Raw genomic sequence first — 18,046 nt, 5'->3', positions numbered from 1 at the left:
TTTTCTTGCCTTTATTTTCATTTCTTATCTGAAGTGAGAAAGAATGGTGTATGTGTTTTTGGTTCTTTAATGCTTGACATAAGCTAATTCCTGATCGTTGATTGAGTTTTGTAAGGCATCATTTTTGTTTTCCGTTCTTTTTGTTCCCCTATTTTTGTTTTCTGTTCTTTTTTGTTCCCTTTTTTTGCTACCTCTTGGAGCTTAGTTCGGACCATACCTTTTCTCCTATCTATAATACAAAAAGGTGCAGCTCTCCTCTGCTATATTTGAAAAACTAATTTGAAATTTCATCGGTGCATATGGTTTTTATGCCCAGCGATGTACTATGCCAAAATATTGCTAGGAAAATCAGGTTGTGTTAGTTGTACTAGCAAATATCGGATTTCATGTTATTTGTGAATGCCTGCTATAGAATGAACTTCAGCTAAAGTATAAACTCTGATTCATTTGTCTTTATGGAATATGGATACCTGGGTGGGATGATATATCTTTCTTTTATCAATATTTGAACAGAATCACAACAGGACATGCTGGCATCAACACTGAAATCTTTAATGGTGAATTTTGGACGTCCACTATTTCACTGTATAAATATCTGCTTTTTACATATTGAATTGTAGTTTTTTTTGTGTAGCTTTGCGTTGCGCACTAGAAACTGATGCTTCAATTTCATCGGCTCAGTTGGTTTTAATTTCCATTCTTTCTTCAGGAAATACGAACCAAAGGCTCTCCGGCCCATTTAGCTCAAATCTGCGGCCCACTAAGGTGCACCCCGCACTCGAGTCCCCCCAAATCGTGAGCCGCGCGGCCGCGCCACCGCGCCACCAGAGAGAGCAAGCCGCCGCAGCCGCCCGCCCGCCCGCCGGCCCCCGGTGCTGCTCCTCCGCCTAGCCTCACTCCCCGTAGTCGGCAGGTACTAGGCGCTCCAGGCCTGCACGGCGGCGCAATCATGCCTCCGCTCTAGCTCCCTCTCCTCTCTGTTTTCGCCGCTTCTGGTTGGGGGCAGGGGATGTCAAATCTCGATTCCACCGCCGCCGCGGTGGAGAGGGGGACGGCGGAGCGGGAATCCACCGCCGCTTCTGTTCCAGGTACGCGAGTGCACGCCTTCTCGCCTCGACTCTGCTGTTTGTCGCATCAACATAGCCGTTATTTGCTAGGCCTTAGAGCTAGGGTTTATCGTATCAGCTTGGGATGGGCGCTTCGGTATGTGTTCATGCCATGATTGCCTAGATGAGCGTTTGCTTCTCCACCTTGTTGTACGGAGACTGGACTGCAGCATACTATGGCAATTCGCAATTCATTCCCGTTACTAGTTCTGTGGAGTGGGGAAAGAGCGGGCTAATTGGGTTGATTTTCTGTTTCGTAGCCTTGAATGGTACACCGAAATGCAAGGTGAAGAAGACGAAAAAGAAGGATAAGATGCAGGAACAGGAATCCCCACCTGATATGGATTCCATGGTGGCAGCAGAGGCAGAGGAACAGGAAGAGGCAAAGGGAAGGGGGATGGAGGGGCAGGAGGCCGCCGATGCTGCTGCTTCTTGTATATGTGCGTGCATGCATCCTTTCACCTGGCCATAATGCCGCTACAATGCCACATGTTATGGCAATTTATTCCTGTTACTAGCTCTGGGGAGTGGAAAGAGCGTGCTAATTGGGTTTATTTTCTGCTTCACAGCTCTGAATGTGGCACCAAAATGCAAGAAGAAGATGAAAAAGAATAATAAGTTGCACGAGCAGCAGGAATCCCCACCTGATATGAATTCCACGGCGGCAGCAGAGGTAGAGGAACAGGGGGAGGCAAAGGGAAATGGGATGGAGGAGCGGAAGGCCACAGATGCTGCTGCTTTTGGTATGTGTGCGTGCATGCATCGTTTGACTTTGCCTTAATGTTTTGACAATGCCACATGCAATGGCAATTCATTCATGTTACTAGCTCCGTGGAGTGTGGAAAAAGTGTGCTAATTGGGTTGATTTTCTGTTTTGTAGCTCTAAATGGTACACCAAAATGCAACAAGAAGAAGAAGACAAAGAAGAATAATAAGATGCAGGAGCAACAGGAACCACCACTTGATTTGGATTCCGCAGCAGCAGCAGAGGCAGAGGAACAGGGAGAGGCAAAGGGAAGGGGGATGGAGGAGTGGAAGGCCACTGATGCTGCTGCTTCTGGTATGTGTGTGTGCGTGCATTCTTTTGACCTCGCCTAATGTTGCTATAGTGCTTAGGATAAGACTCATAAATAGGTTTTCTCAACTAGGCAACAGGTGCTCTGCTTCATTCCGTGTTTACCTTTATGTGGTTACATAGACATGCGTTCGCCACGTGTCATGTCGATTCAGTTTTCCTTTTAGTGTGTACTAATTTCTATAGTGAGAGAGTTGTGATTATAGTTGGTTTCCTGATCTTAGTGTTGGAGGGGACACCAAAATGTGATGATGATGAGGAGGAGGCCAAGGTGAAGGATGGTGTAATGCTCAAGGAGGAAGCCACTGGCACTGTTGTTTCAGGTATGCATGTGTTTGTACACCCTTGGCTATTACCATATGGCGCTACAATGCTCGTACTTCGGTCTAGTGCTAGGGTTTGTCACATCAAATGGCAAGGCCCACTTCTCTTTGGTTCATACTCAGGTTCACATGTCCTTTAGAGTGAGTGTTCTGATTATAGTTGCTTTTGAATTTCAGCTTCAGAGGGTACTCCAAAACGCAAGAAGAGGAAAAGAAAGAAAAAGATGCAGGAGCAACCAGAGTCAAAACAGGCATCGCCGGGTGTTGTTAGAGTGAATAAAATTGTGTCCAATAAATCTGAAAATGGCTGCGCAGATGGAATAGAGGCATCAGGACATGCTGATGTTAATATGGATCCCATAAATGCAAACGTTGCTGATGTTTTGATAGAGAACTGCTCCGAGAACAGCAGCTTATTGCAGGAGAGCTCTGCAGGAAGAAAGAGACGGAAGAGAAAAAGAAAGCGGGGTTCATCCATCAGAGGGCCAGGTTTTCATGATCTTAGCTGCATATGTGCTTCATGTCTAGTTGAGGCACATAAAGAGAAGATCAAGAGTATTTATTCACCAAGAGGATCGCTGGTGAGATTTCAGAGGAAAAAACTTCTGATATTGGATCTTAATGGTTTGCTTGCGGATATAAACCAAGATACCCACAATGCACACAAGGCACATGCAAAGGTTCGGGGCAAACTGGGTAAGCTTCGTATTGTAATAGTTGAAACTGTTGTTCTCTTAGTAGCATTTAAGAGTGTAAACCATGCTAATTTGCAATTTGCTCCTGTACCAGTTTTTAGAAGACCATACTGTGACGATTTTCTGAGATTTTGTTTCGAGAATTTTGAGCTAGGAATATGGTCTTCAAGGAAAAGGTTACTTCTGTCTCCATTTTTTTTACTTTATACTATACATAATGCTAATTGTTATATTCTAACTCTACAGGGAAAATGTCGATTCGGTTGTTGATATCCTTATGAGGAATCTCAAGCCGTACCTACTATTTTGTTGGGTAAGTAATAGAAAGGCTGAAGATGTATTTTGCTCTGGTCATGAGCTTACTTTTTTTCCCCCTCATTGTTTCCATTAGAGTAAAATAAAATGTTGGTGGGTCATCAACTTGTAATGCATCATATAGGTCGTTGTACTAGATATGCATTTTTAATATGTTTTGTGAACCATTAGTTGATCTAACTAACCCATTGTGGCATTTGGTGTTTGCATGACAGCAACATCAGTCACCAGAACACCTAAGCCATTGGCAGAGTGCACCCATGGACACTTTTTTTTTGCATAAAAACCCTCTGGCTAGTTAGTTTAGTTTGTCCCTATATAAAGCCCAGCGAATGTCTCATTGTCCTTAAAAAAAATCTCATTATCCACAGTTTCCACTGTATTTCAGATGCTCCCTGCATTTTGTAGTTTCAGCATCATGATACTCGACTTTTCCTTGAGCATATACATATTTTTCATGGTGTGTAATCTGGTCTCCATCTTGGATTTGATCCTCTCCATATCACACATGGATTAAGAGATGAGAATTTGTTCTGCAGTTCTCAAACAATGAGAATCAAGTGGTCTTACAGACTTAATACTTGTTAAATGCTTCACAGCTGTTATTTAGCAGAATGTTGCCTTTCATAATTCATTGGAAAATTCTCTACACCACCAATTTAGTGGGATTTCCTCCAGAATACCATAAGCTTCATAGCTCTAGGCTTTTCATTCTTTCCATGTTTGTAGACCAGTTGGGTTGCTTGCTCCATGAACAAACCAGTGACCACAACTGTTTTGTCAATAATTTACCCTTGTATGGCTGTACTACCAGTCTACCACACCTGGAAGTCATTGTAAAGGTGTCTCACACAATCTATGTTCATCATCAATGAACACATCCCCCACAGCTGGTACTAGTCCACAGGACAAGGAAAAAAAGGAAATCAATGAGCAAGAACAGATACAATACAAATAAAGTATATCCAAGTGCTGACATTTTGCCTGTCAGTCATGATGGTCCAAGGTACATTGTTACCTATGCCTAAGTCATGTCCAATGTTTGCAGGAATTTTCGGAACTTGTCTCCACTTGCGCTACAATAATGGCTAGTGCACATTCTAGTATGCTATCTTTTGAGTTAATTATCCCAACAGCTATGAACAACAAATTTTTAGAGGGATCAGCCATTTATGGACCCTTGCTTGCAGACATGAAGTGAGGACATGAAAGAAAAAAAAATCAGCTTTTTTGCATAGTCCCACAGCTTGTTTATTTTGTACAATTCCTTATACAGCCTTTGAGTGCTATTCTTCGAGTCCATGCTACCTTGCTTTTGAGTCATGCTGTATTCTGCACAATCTTTTGCATACTTAGACTCATCTTCTGCTTTGCCCACATAAGTCTTGGTGATGAGAAAGAGTAGGCAAACTGCTCTCCATGGTGTAGTTCTACTGCACTTTGAAGATTTGGTGCCCTGGACAGGAGGGAAGTCAGGCCTCCCAATCAGCGACTGGGAAGTCAACCTGCTTCCTTCCCATGCAGAACACCATTGAATCTGACTCAGATTTGTGTCATACCCGCACCAACCGCCATCGGGGCAGCCTAGTTGCTGCCACCATCCACATGAATTGGGTTTGCGTGAGGTTTCATAAGGGCTATTGAAACGTGAACTAGTTTTTTTTTTTTTAAATTACATCCAGGGCACCAGTGTCTGAGGTGGACTGCCATGTGAGCACTTCACCCGTCATACACTTGCACTTTCCATTGATATGGTAATGAAAATAAGGATCTGTGCTGTGCATCTCTAAATAAAAATAATCAGTTTTCAGTTTTTCTTATCGGTAAGTTGGGTTGTGACAGTTATCTTTTCTCGGAGTGCTGTCCCCCGTGTTGTGATATTATTTTTATGTTATGATTTCTATACTCGAGTCATGAGTTACTCATTTACTAATGGTTTTTTACTGATATTGTTTGTCAGGACATGTCTCATTGCACTGTTACGGGGTGCAACACAATTGATAATAAGCACAAACCATTAGTGCTGAAGGAACTAAAGAAGCTGTGGAACAAGGAGGAGCCTACTCTCCCATGGGAGCAGGGAGAGTTTTCACCTTCAAATACATTACTAGTGGATGATTCACCCTACAAGGCTCTACGCAACCCGGTACTAAGTTCACCATGGTTCATATATCTGTGATCTCTATTAGAAGCATGGCCCATTTGTTGTAATTCATGCACTTTGCTTATGCTATTTGCTTTGTGCAGCCAAACACTGCCATCTTCCCCCAACCCTACAGTTACCGTAACGAGAGGGATGATTATTCCTTGGGTATGCGCATGTCAGAATGCTGTTTACTGTTTTCTAGTGTTATAGATTCTAATGTTCTGTACACACTAAACAGGACCTGATGGAGACCTTCGGATTTATCTGGAGAGAATTGCTTCTGCAGACAATGTTCAAAATTTTGTCCGGGATAACCCATTTGGTCAGAACTCCATCACGGAGAGTGATCCAAACTGGAATTTCTATGTGCAGATAGTTAATAAAGTGGAGAAGCAAGTAGTGGATAAAGTGGAGAAGCAAATATTGGATAAAGTGGAGAATCAAATAGCTGATAAAGTGGATAGTCAAATAGCTGATAAAGTAGGCATAAAGGTTCAATCAGCTTAACTTTTGCTCGTGTTGCTTGGCAGAAGTTTTCCGTTGGGCCAGTGCAACCGTGTGTGGTATTAGTTTAACTGTTGTTTCATAGACAAAACTTGATTCAAAATTTTTTTGATAGTTCTCTGTTGCTCCGTTTCCTGCTGCTGGTGAACTAAAGAAGCACAAGGGTGGTTCTCCTGTACTTTAGATATACCCTGAGGGCTGAGGGGCGAATCATTGTTTGCCTTGTATCAAAAGTATTACAGTGTTTCTGCAAGTCTGTAACTTAGTTACCATTGGAAGTTTTGATGACTGTATGGTGCAAGGATTTTTAAATCTGCGGAGCTGTAATATTTCGCAAATTGTTGTAATTCATCTCAATTCCATAATTTTGTGCCAATGACAGAGCCGATAGTCGTTGCATAAAGAGAGAACTGTTGTTCAGTAGAAACTTGTGTGCCCTCACCATTTCTCTCTATTACAGTATCCTGGTCCTGACCTTGCATTGTGGGACACCGAGATATGAGAAGCATGCTCAATTCAGAAAGGCTTGTCATTTTGTTGGCTCTTTGGCCATGATGATATTTTGTGGAAGTGGCAAATCTATGCATGCAAGATTCTCAATTAATCCAAAATCTAATCTCTCCTTGATAGTCTGGTAAACATGTTTCAAAACAGGCCACCAAGATGAACATGTCTCTGTTTCCTGAATCAGTCCAATGTACTGTCTGATCTTGCATCTCCGCTCTCTCTCACATACATGTATGCAACTCTTTTGGACGGTTCAGGACGCAGTTATCGAAGATCCAACCTAATGGAGTAATGGTCAGCAGTCACTGCATCCGAGATGCTGCTTGTCCAGGGTACTGAATGCAGCATGAAGTGCCTTACGAGTTACGAGCCTGCTTGATGTCTAGTGCAGGTTGCGGAGTCACGAGTCCCTTGCTGAAAGTGCAGCGTGGTGTGGCCACAGGACTCTGCAGCACATCCTGGAAGACAAGGACTTCTCACCTGATCCAGCTGAAATCTTCAATTGCCAAGCCATTATGAGTTTCTGATATTCAAAAGACAAATGCTCTAAGTGTTCTACTTATCAACTACTCCCTCCGCCCCAAATTACTAATCATTTTGGTTTTTTTAAACATATAGCTTTTGCTACGTATCTAAATATAATATATATCTAGGTGCATAGTAAAAACTACGTATCTAGAAAATAAAAAACGAATAGTAATTCGGGACGGAGGGAGTAGTATTCTTTTTTTTTTGTTTATGGGGCTTGCAAGTTGGCCTGTCTGCATTAATGACATATATCATCCTTAATCTTGCATATTTGGACTTTGGTTCAGCTCAAGCTTCTTTCCTGATGTTACCTGCAACTGGCAAGGCTTCTATACAGAAGACAAAAAAGTTGATTTATGATGAAAGATTCAAAGAAAAAAAAACCCTTTTCGCATAGAAATTCAGAACCTGAGTTATAAAAGGCCTTTTCGTTTGTCTGTTGCATATGCCAGAAATGCAGCTGATGGCTTACAGTTACACACTTCACATCCCGCACGGTACAACAGCAATGCTGTTTGCTAGAGGAGACTTGTGATCTAGCAAGATTCCGGAGAGCATGGAGCACTCCACCAATCAATAAATGCATGCCTCCATATATACATATATATACTTGTTGCTACACCACGCTACAACACTTGTGGGATCCTTAGACTGATGCCTAAACTGGTGCTGCAAACTGCATTGATCATGCATTCAATCGTGAGGCATGATGAAAAACGTCTACCTTGGAGACTTGGACCACATCACCACACAGCATCATGAAGATTTGGCGCAGCTTGTCTGGGCTGGTAAACAACAAGCACATCACCTTCAGAGACGATGCCCTGCTTGGGAGGTTGATATGGAGGATGCATTCGTTTTCGGTCGTCTCATGCGGCTTGTGAAACTAGTCCTTTTCTCCTTTCCTTTTGGCCCTTTTGCTGTTCTGGATGACCAACTCTTGGGTTTCCACTGTTCCACTGTCCTGATGAGAATGACTTGTCCTGTTTACAAGTGTTCAGTGCTTAGCGCAGTAGATTATTTTTTAAACTTGTGTTTTTCGAGAAAGTAGTAGGTTATCCTTTCTTATTTTGTTGCCCCTTTCAACGACCCAATGTCGAAGCAAAGGGGGAAGACATGCCGTTGCATACGGCCAAATGCATGGTTCACTACATCGAGAGGTGGAGCTGTCCGCAAAAGAAAAACTAATTCCATGCATCCAAGTAAACTAATTGTCTTGGATACCTTGAAGAGCTAAACAAATCTCCTGTTCTAACGGTATTGCTGCTAATCTCGATGCATCTTTCTGATCAGGCGAGCCGTTTAGATATGATATATTGGTATAGCCACCAGTGTCCATCCACATGCGAGTGTGATAGATGGCCGCCACGTGCATCGCAATACTTTTCTGACAGCTACAAATATCTGTTCTTTTGACCGTACTCACACAGCATGCAAATGCAAGGAATCAAAGCACAAAGAATTGCTTGGGTCGCTTGGCTTGGGTTGTTTGTTTGTTTTTTGAGGGAATCAGTCAGTCAGCTATGGATGATTAGATCAGGAAGAGGAGGAGGAGCCCTGACCTACCATGCTGCTACTGCTCAGACTGCTCTCCATAGTAGAGGTCACATGGGTGGTGGTGGAACCTTCTGATGGCTTATGAGGGGGGGAAAAGGAAAAATATATGGCATCCAGGCAGCAGAAGCATGTGCCAGCCAGCCAGTCTAAGCTGGTGCTGCACAAGGTCCCTTTGGGGTTCTGCCCTGAACCTGCATTGCAATTGCAATTGCAAGATTATTTATTGGTGGTTGCCTCAGCCTGTGGGGGGTGGGGGGCACACCTCTCCTCTGCTCCTGTGTAGGGTCCTGTCCTGCTCCCGCCTTGATAGAGCCTTGCTTTGCCATAGAATTGCCTTGACTTGCCAGTTTGCCACCACCAACTCCTCTTTTTGCCATTTGGTGTTGGCATCCCAAATACTAGTAACTGATCAACCTTCTAATCCCATCCCTGGGCATGCTACAAAATCCTTCATTCCCTGACCATTTCCTAGCAGTAGATTTGGCGTAAAAGACAATGAGAATTCAGTCTGAAGTGAAATGAAGCGGTGAGCATCTGAATGGATGTGAACTTTTGCAGTAGATGTTGCCCTGAATTGAGTAACTTCCAGGGAATACTATTACCACTAGTACCATCAAATGAATGGCACATCATGATTCCCGCCCAGAAAAAGGTAGGGAAAGGGGCTGTAAAGGTAAAGATGGAGACAAGCATCAGATCTTGCTCCACCACCTTACCACCCAGCAGGGAATTTCTTGGGCAGCAGTATGATTTCTTTTACTTGATGCTTAGCTAGCCTAAGCTAGCAGTGATGTGGATGCTGTCAGGGTCACCATGTGTTGGGTGCAGCCGTGCAAGGAGAACTGTTCTTATCATTACTCATCACCACCGTCATCAATCTGCAAAAAATCTCTGCATTAGTGCATATAGTAACAATGACGGCAGGAATTCATACAGTACATCTTATTTATTATTTTAGACTTTAATCATTAGCTCATGGTTAGCAGTCGATGGGCCGGTCCTCTGGGGAATTATAGATGGCGTATCCCTTTCATTCTGAATGCTCATCAATATACTTTTTTCTTATAGGAAATAGGAGGATCATACATCATAGGCTCTGGACTGAAACATACATGTATGTATCCAATAACCGGAAAAACCGAAGCAATACGCGTCAACTGTTGATGAGTGACGCTAATCATTGCTGCAGGTACTGATGAGGCAAATGAGAGTTAGGCTGCCTCTTTCAGGTTCAATCGGATACTGGGATCCAGTCCAGTGGGGCAAATGAATCATCATGACACCTGCAACCTCTTCTTTGCATTGCACCGTCCATAGGAACAGACTCCCAACTGTATATGTTGTTTTCAAGCATCACCTAACGAGCGTCAGTTTATGGTTCCTGTCAAAATCTAATGATACTCACTGCTTAATGATACTGTTGTGGTGGTAAATAATCCCCGTTTCCCCCTCCTTGATTCAGATGATCTAACTCAGAACTCACCACAATGTTTATGCATCAACAGTGAAACAATTTTTTTTTTGGAATTGTCACCTTGGATGGATATCCCATTATTCAGTACTCCCTCCGTTCCAAATTGTAAGCCGTTTTAACTCTTCTAGATCCATAGATATTATTATGCACCTAGACATATATTATATCTAGATGAAAAAAGAAAAAACGACCTACAATTTGAAATGGAGGGAATACTCAATAAATTTTTGCCATTCGTACTGTAGGTGGTGATTGGCATTGCTTTTGTGCTGTGCAGAGTGCAGTTGGCATCACTGCATATATCCTGCGATGCTTCAACGGCACGACTTGGCGGTATGGAACAGTGTGGTCTTCACGGATGAACACCATGAATGCATTGTTGGCCAGTACTGTACCAGCTCCCTGCTTAATGCCTCCCTTGACCATGAACCAACAACGATGACGCAGTGCATTGCAGTTAGAGATTATTAGCAGTAATCCACACAGCTAACCCCTGCACGAACATCACAGCGTTCGTTAGATTAGATTTTACTGAGCCCAGCAACCCAGGCTGTCAGGAACGGAAGAAAGAATTTCTCGAACTGAACCTAACCAGAGAAATTCTTCACCGGTTTTGGTTGCCTTCAGCCCCCTTCACACCACCAGATGCCAAAATTGGTGCGCGTGTACACGACACGCGCAGAGAGAGAGAGAGGGCACATGGGCTGCCGCTGAGGACGAGAGAGAGAGAATGGGCTGCTACGGGTGGTTTGATACGAGATGTTAAACTTCAGTAGGGTCATATCGAATATTCGAATACTAATTAGGAGGACTAAATATGAACTAATTACAAAACTAATTACATAGATGGAGTCTAATTCGCGAGCCGAATCTATTAAGGCTAATTAAGCCATCATTAGCAAATGGTTACTGTAGCACCACATTATCAAATCATGAACTAATTAGACTTAATAGATTCGTCTCGCGAATTAGACTCCATATGTGCAATTAGTTTTGTAATTAGACTATATTTAATACTCCTAATTAGTATCAAATATCCGATGTAACAGGTGCTAAAGTTTAGCGGGACATCAAACACCCCCTGTGGCTGGTTTTGGTCCCAGCAAGCACAAGCGGTAGGCCATGGCAGTGCAATCCAACCATATTTTGTCTGTCTGTCTCCCCCATCTCTCTCTCCCCCCTTGAGGTTGAGAGCTACCTGCCTTCTGTAATTGCAACCATCAGGATCATTATTGACTTGTCACCTCACCTTAATCTCTATGGTAAAGCTCCCTTTTAAAAAAAAAAGAAAACAGGAAGGGAAACTCATATGCAGGCAGCGCAAGGTCAGCCTCTGCTCTCTTCTCAGTTTCTCACTCCTCTAGCCTTCCTCACCAGTCTTCTTCCCCTTCCCTCCCGGCCATAGGAACAGGACAGGAAATCTTGGCACCCTGCTAGCTTGGAGGCTGGAGTTGGGCAGTGAGTGAGAGTGAGAGGCAGCACTGGTGCCTGGCCTTCGTGATCGGTTGATGCTCGCCGCCAGGGAGGCACGAGCGTCTCCCCCTCCCGGGAGCGTCTCCGGTGAGGTCCCCCACCTCCGCCTCCGGGAAACGCGGCGGGACTGCCACAGATGACGTCTTCTCCTCTTTGACCTGCTACCTGCTACTACCGAGGAGGCAGCCTCCTGCATTTCCGGATTCCCTTGCGCCTCCTCCGCTTGCTACCTCTTTCTTGAGGCCGCAGCGGCGAGAGGGGAAGGGGGAGCCGGAGGATGCCGGCAAAGTACCTGGGGGCGTTGGCGGAGGACCGGCGGCCGGACCTCCACCGCCAGGTGGGTTGCGTCACCGGGATCCTGCAGGCGTTCGACCGCCGACACCCGCTCGCCTCCTCCCACAAGAGGCTCCTTCCCCCAACAGGTTCGCTTCCCTTGCTCTGCCTTCTCTTCCCTTCTCTTGCCGGCTTCTCGTTCTGCAACGGTGGCAATCTGTGTGCTTCAAACCGTGATCTATGCCTTGGATGCCGCCTATTTCCACCCCGGTCTCTTCGCCTTGTGATGATCTTTACTTGTAATGCGGGCAGCAAAGAACTCAGATTTTTCAAGGCTTAGATCAGGCCCTGTTTGTGATTTCAGCATAGATGTTGGTTGGAGCCTGCAGATGCATGCTCCAGGCTTTGGTGTTCATTCCAATCAACCTGCAATGAGTTGCTGCCTGGTGATGGTGGTAACTGATGAGGTACCACCTTTTCCGTCCAAGGTGTTGGTTGGTTGTAACTGATGATGAACCGCCTCTTTTTTGGACGAAAAAGTTGGTGCTGTCTGATGATACACCAAGAACCGTCCTTTCACACCCATTAAGTCTCTTCAAATCTGCCCTGGCTGCCGACAAAAAACTAGCCCTTGGAGAGTAGGAGCCTTGCTTCGGATAAGAAAATTGTGCCTGAAAGAAAGGTCATCCATTAGATCAAAAGGAAAAAAAATATTTCCCTGAATTTGCTCCTCTAATTTGGCAGTGATGCTGACACTTTGTTTCTGTTGCTATAGCATGTGACAAATGTCTTCCTTTTCCCCTTTTGTTGTAACAATTGCCATGCTTTCTTTCGTCTGGCTCAGCTCTGAGAATCATTTCACTTCCTGCAGCAGGCCATGCTCTGTCCAGCAGCCCAAGTGTAGGGGGAGACTGCACAAGATTTTCACCCCAGATTGTCCTCGTAAGTTTCTGAATTTTGCATATGCTGCAGAGTTGTTACACAGTTTTTTTTAATTGACGTCCAAATGCTGATTGAGCTGCTGAAACTGCATTCAGGAGAAGAACTCAAGCAAAACCTGGGCTGACAACCAGAGAGCACCAGCAGCAGAACTGTCACAAACTTCATATTCATCGTCACCATCTTCATCATTCTCCTCCCTTGATGGAAACAGGTCAACTCAACAGGACCTATCATCCACTGATCGAATGCTATTTCCAGAGAGGCCTTTCAAGTGCTCGCCAATGCTCAAGAGCTCTTTTGACAGTGAGAATGGACTCGACTACCCTGATGATGTTCTTACCAAGCCTGATAACATGCCCACAGCTCAATCCAGCCTGCCAACTCTAGGTATAAAAAATCTTGTGAAGGATTCAATCTATAAGGATAGCCGTGACTTGTCAGTCAGAGTTTGTAATGGGGAAGAAGTAAAAGATCACCCATTCAACTTTGGAGATCCATCCAGGCAATTGGATGGGCCTCCCCGCGACAGTACCCAAGGAAAAAGCAAGGGTCTCATGGACATCAACGAATCGCTTCGAGTGCTAGCCAAGCTCAGGGAAGCCACTTGGACTCCTTCTGAATCAGGCCATCATGCAAGACTTTCATATGATGCTCCTCGGTTCTCATACGATGGTAAGGAACCAGCATCAAAACTGAGGGAGGTACCAAGGTTGTCACTGGACATCAAGGAGGGTCACCATTGGAATCGTGAAATGAACTCTAGATCGAAGCCAAGCTTGAGTTCTTCAGACCGAAGCAGCAGCAATGCTACTGGGTCCAATGCAGCCTTGGAGACTCAGCAGGAACAGCCAGCCTGCAAGCGTCTTCCTAGTGTTGTTGCAAAGCTCATGGGATTGGAAGAGTTGCCAGAGCGTAGTGAAAGTACAGCATCATTGCAGGCATGCAAAGCAGTCAAAGAGAGCAAAGAGGCTACGTTGAATCCCTTGAGCATCTCATCCCACAACGAGCCTGCTCCTCGACAACAAAGGAATCAGGATTCAACAGTAAGAAATTTACCCAACTCTAAGTTTCCTGTTGAAACTGCACCGTGGAAGCAACAAGAAAGGATTGTCCTGCCTCGAAAACCACCAAGGGGATCAAAAGGAGCCCATGGAAGAGAACCTGTTGCATCAGTCTTCAGCGACATAGAGAAACGGCTCAAGGACCTTGATTTTCAGCAATCAAACAAGGATCTTAGAGCCCTTAAACAGATCTTGGATTCTATGCAAGCAAAAGGACTGTTGGAAAACAAGAAACGGGAAGAAGCATCTATGTCAAAGCTATATGATGGAAGCCATGATGACCAAGAGACGACCAATCTGAACACGAGACTGAACAGTAACACCAACTCCATGTGGGTGCCTGAAGAGAGTAATGCAGAAAGCTCTTTTAAATCGCCTATTGTGATCATGAAGCCTTCAAAATCTGCAAACCTTTACAGCGAAGTGGATTCTTCTGTCATTCCATTAGGGGGTTCATCTGATCTTCCACAGCTGCAAACAGGCAATAGCACTGATAAAAGGAAAGCTTCAACGGTCAATAGGACAGCTAAAGAGCAGCATGCGAAATGGAGTCCTAGGGTCCCTACTTCTCAACCCCTTGTTTCTTATGACAGGAAATCAAATGGAAGGAATGATGATAGCAGCAACAAGCAAAAATCTAGTTCACTGCTGGTTACTGAGAGCTCATCCAGAAGACAGCAGCTGCCAAGAGACAGTAGCATAAGTTTGCAAAAGAATAAAAATTCCACTAGCCCAAGATTACTACAGAGAAAACTTGATTCAGAGCGGAGGGCTAGACCGCCTGTTCCTTCTGCTGAGTCTAACAAAAGCCAAAGGCAATCTGGAGATAGGAATAATTTGGACACTGTGTCACCCCGAAGCAAATTCAGAAGGAAACCTGTGCGTGCACAGGAAGGCGATGATGGCATGCCCAATGGATTGAATAACAGGACAAGGAGCCTGAATCAGCAAGGCAATGATATGTCCACAAGGTCAGATGGCAGTATGTGTGTTGCTTCAGAGGTGGATATAGAAGTTATAAGCAATGACAGGTCTACAGAAGTGAACGTTTCTAACTTTGAGCAAGGCAATGGAACTCCATCAGGAAGGAATACACAAAAAGTGGTAGGATTTTCTTCCAGTTATACCTTCATTCAAAAGCATCATAATTTTAAGATGAAAAAATCATTTCCAATACTTAACTAATCTGACCGAACAATAATATATAATGGAAATAGTACCTGACCGAACAATAATTTTAAGATGAAAGGATTTTCTTCCAATTATACCTTCATTGTAAAGTGTTTCCTTGGTTAGTTGAGTCAGGAAAAAATAATGACATATTAAATCATACAACTTACAATGCTGCATGTCTAATTTTTATGGTTTGCATCTTTTCTTTAGAAAACCTCATATGATGCAAGCAAGGACGTGTCATCTGTAGACCCTTCCGCCGCTATCTCTGAACGGCCAAGTCCAGTTTCTGTGTTGGACCCTTTGTTTGATCAGGAGGATTTGTTTCCTTCCAGCAGGACTTCAGATTCACTTGCTGCTGGTAAGGTCATCTTTATACCACTCTCCAAACTTTTGGTTGTTAACCATAGCAACTGGAAGCACAAATATGATTTTTGTTTCATGTTGTTAATCTTTTAACTTACCTTTTGTCCATTCTGAATTGTTCGTTGCACTGTTGAAGCAACATTTGAACCCAAACTTGTGTACTCCATTTTGTACAACCTCAATGCATATACTGATTCCACAGTAAGTTACTGTGCACAAATGATGCCAAAATTTGGAAGTGACAGTGCATCCTGGCACAGTAAGCAAGTATAATCAAATGGTTTTGTGGTACATGCTTCTAGTGCACTGCATCTTGCCTAGAGTAATATTGCATAATTAGCAATTACTACAACCTTTACATCTGTCCTCTGGGATGGAAAGGATGTAAGTGGCTACTGAAGCAAAAGTACTTTTCTATGCAGTTTGCACCTACCAATTCAATATTCTTCTATATCCTTGACATCAACATGGCCTGCTCAGTATCTGAAGCACAATATAGTGCATATTGCATTAACAATGTAAATTTTCAGTGATATTGCCCCATCTTTGCTTCATGAACACACATTCTAAGTTTTACTACTACGGCATCAATATTCATGGACTGTTATGTAATTCATCAAATCATCAATGATGTGTAAATAAATCAGTTCCTTTCATTGTTCAGTTGTTAAGTATCTGCGTAGGTAATAATAGATTTGAAAATTTGACAACAGTGAGTGAAATGTGCATGTAAGCAACATTAACATCTCTTAAATGAAAATGGCTAGGAGACTGTTTAAGCTCTTTCTTTGCTGAGTTCACTCACTGATGTGCCAGAATGATCAACAAGTGGCGTGATTGTTTACTGAAATTTTTACTGCTAATACTTACCCATTGGCTGATGCATATTGTTACCTGAAACCTGCAGATGATGAGCACCATACATCAGAGGAACCATGGAAACCTTCTGATACAAAGCTAAGAGAGGTTGCTATGCAATCCAAAAACAATAAGCTCGCTAATGTTGCTAGCTTGCTTGAGAAGCTCCAGCAGCTTAGCGTGAACAAGGATGAGGATGCCCCTCCAGTTGACCACATTGCTTTCTTGTGTGAGACAGAAAGTCCAGACCACCGTTACGTGTCTGAGATACTACTGGCCTCAGGCCTTCTGATGAAAGACCTAGGTTCAGGACATGCAGGGCTCCAGCTCCACCCTTCTGGCTACCCAATCAACCCTGACCTGTTCCACGTTTTGGAGCAAAGAAAGGCAGGATGGGTCAGTAAACCTGATGGTATCCATCAGAGCAGAGTGAAATGTGATCCTAAGAGAGCGCACCGGAAGCTGATGTTCGACTCTGTGAATGAGATTCTCCTTCAGAAGTTTGAGAAGGAAACTGCAGTTTATTCAGCCAGTTCATTCACTAGAGCGAAGGATCTACCTGCAAAGACTCTTAGTGGGCAGCAACTTGTGAAATTCGTATCTTCAGGAATCGAAGACCTGGAGATGGAGCAATCACGGATCTGCCAGAAGGAAGGCAGTGTGATACCTGATGCAGAGATCCTGGAGAGGCTGCAGGGATGGACGAGCTTCTGCAGGGAGCTCCCGGGGCTGGTGCTGGAGATCGAGAGGTCAGTGTTCAAGGAGCTAGTCGACGAGGTGGTGCACGGTGAATCTGCTGATGGCCCACTGATGAAGGCAGCAATTAGGCGGAGAAGGCGTCTCTTTGCGTAATGCGGTTTGGTTGACCATATCACCATTCACCATGTTGGCGAAGTGGATGCACATGATCTGTGAAGTTGTAACTTTGTTTGCTATGAGAGCTTTTTCCTCTGAAGAGAGGAGGTATAGAAGTTTTTGTCTAAGCAGCGCAGATTGCAGAGACCTGGAATGGGCATTCATTTGTGCTATGTAGATACTTGTATACCAGTTTTTTTTTTTGACTCTTGGTTTATTGGGATGATGCTATTTCAGTTGGAAAAATTACAAATTACATGTTTTCCTAATGGGAACGTATGTGGTGCAAACCAAACACCCCATGCAACCTTGGAAACTACAAATAAGAGCCACTAGATGCTAATCCAATGGATAGAGTGAGGGGTAGGATTATTTTATGCTTAAGTCCCCCACCTACTTGCCACTTTTTGCAATAACCTCTTGCCCCCTCGCGTCCTTTCTGTTGCCCTTCCATTGTGACTCGATCGCGAGCGCCGCCGCCAGGGGATTCCGTGCTGCCCATGCGCCCGGCCAGGCGATTCCGCGCTGCTCGTGCGCCCGGCCTGGTGCGCTCGCTGCGTTCCTTTTCACGTGCGATGTCGTGTCCTGCAGCTCCCTGAAAGCATCGTACGTAAGCTAGACACACACCACTGAACACACTACTGAACAAAGAGAATGTACAGCAGTTCAAGTGAAACAAATCGAATGTGAATGCTATACATGTTTCAGAAGTCAATACAATGCCTACCACATGTGGTTTGCCATCACTACCTATCCGGGCGGCATGCTTAGACACTGTAATTAACAGCCTCAAAAGTCTCAACTACCATACCAGC

At 44.1% G+C, this 18,046-nt stretch overlaps 2 protein-coding genes across 3 annotated transcripts; both read left to right on the top strand.

The window, feature by feature from the left end:
* Window positions 1-805: 805 nt before the first annotated feature.
* LOC117843614 (uncharacterized) lies at window positions 806-6,567 on the top strand. The gene is made up of 11 exons (XM_034724264.2): window positions 806-1,088; window positions 1,367-1,546; window positions 1,676-1,849; window positions 1,987-2,166; window positions 2,406-2,504; window positions 2,682-3,200; window positions 3,294-3,375; window positions 3,446-3,512; window positions 5,475-5,660; window positions 5,762-5,825; window positions 5,899-6,567. The coding sequence occupies exons 1-11, from the start codon at window positions 1,010-1,012 to the stop codon at window positions 6,165-6,167; spliced, it is 1,899 nt and encodes a 632-aa protein (XP_034580155.1). The 5' UTR covers window positions 806-1,009; the 3' UTR covers window positions 6,168-6,567.
* A 4,957-nt stretch (window positions 6,568-11,524) lies between these two features.
* Window positions 11,525-17,404, top strand: LOC117843809 (protein LONGIFOLIA 2). Of its 2 annotated transcripts, none has more exons than XM_034724525.2 (5): window positions 11,525-12,125; window positions 12,851-12,918; window positions 13,014-15,083; window positions 15,363-15,513; window positions 16,426-17,404. In XM_034724525.2, exons 1-5 carry the CDS (start codon window positions 11,981-11,983, stop codon window positions 17,226-17,228), a joined length of 3,237 nt encoding a protein of 1,078 aa, XP_034580416.1. In that variant the 5' UTR covers window positions 11,525-11,980; the 3' UTR covers window positions 17,229-17,404. The 2 variants fall into 2 exon arrangements, with proteins under 2 accessions (XP_034580416.1, XP_034580415.1); XM_034724524.2 differs by having other exon boundaries at window positions 12,848-12,918.
* The last annotated feature ends 642 nt before the right edge of the window (window positions 17,405-18,046 follow it).

Source organism: Setaria viridis, chromosome 2 (assembly GCF_005286985.2).
Source record: "Setaria viridis chromosome 2, Setaria_viridis_v4.0, whole genome shotgun sequence".
Classification (NCBI taxonomy): domain Eukaryota; kingdom Viridiplantae; phylum Streptophyta; class Magnoliopsida; order Poales; family Poaceae; genus Setaria; species Setaria viridis.
The sequence above is the reverse complement of the archived record's forward strand: the minus strand, read 5'-3'. Positions and strand labels throughout refer to the sequence as shown.

Coding starts and splice junctions, on each gene's coding strand:
- LOC117843614 (XM_034724264.2), top strand. CDS start 1,010: ATGTCAAATCTCGATTCCACCGCCGCCGCGGTGGAGAGGGGGACGGCG. Junction 1,547..1,675: donor TGCTGCTGCTTCTTGTATAT/GTGCGTGCATGC, acceptor TCTGCTTCACAG/CTCTGAATGTGGCACCAAAA. Junction 3,201..3,293: donor AAAGGTTCGGGGCAAACTGG/GTAAGCTTCGTA, acceptor CTCCTGTACCAG/TTTTTAGAAGACCATACTGT.
- LOC117843809 (XM_034724524.2), top strand. CDS start 11,981: ATGCCGGCAAAGTACCTGGGGGCGTTGGCGGAGGACCGGCGGCCGGAC. Junction 15,084..15,362: donor GAAGGAATACACAAAAAGTG/GTAGGATTTTCT, acceptor TCTTTTCTTTAG/AAAACCTCATATGATGCAAG. Junction 15,514..16,425: donor TTCAGATTCACTTGCTGCTG/GTAAGGTCATCT, acceptor TGAAACCTGCAG/ATGATGAGCACCATACATCA.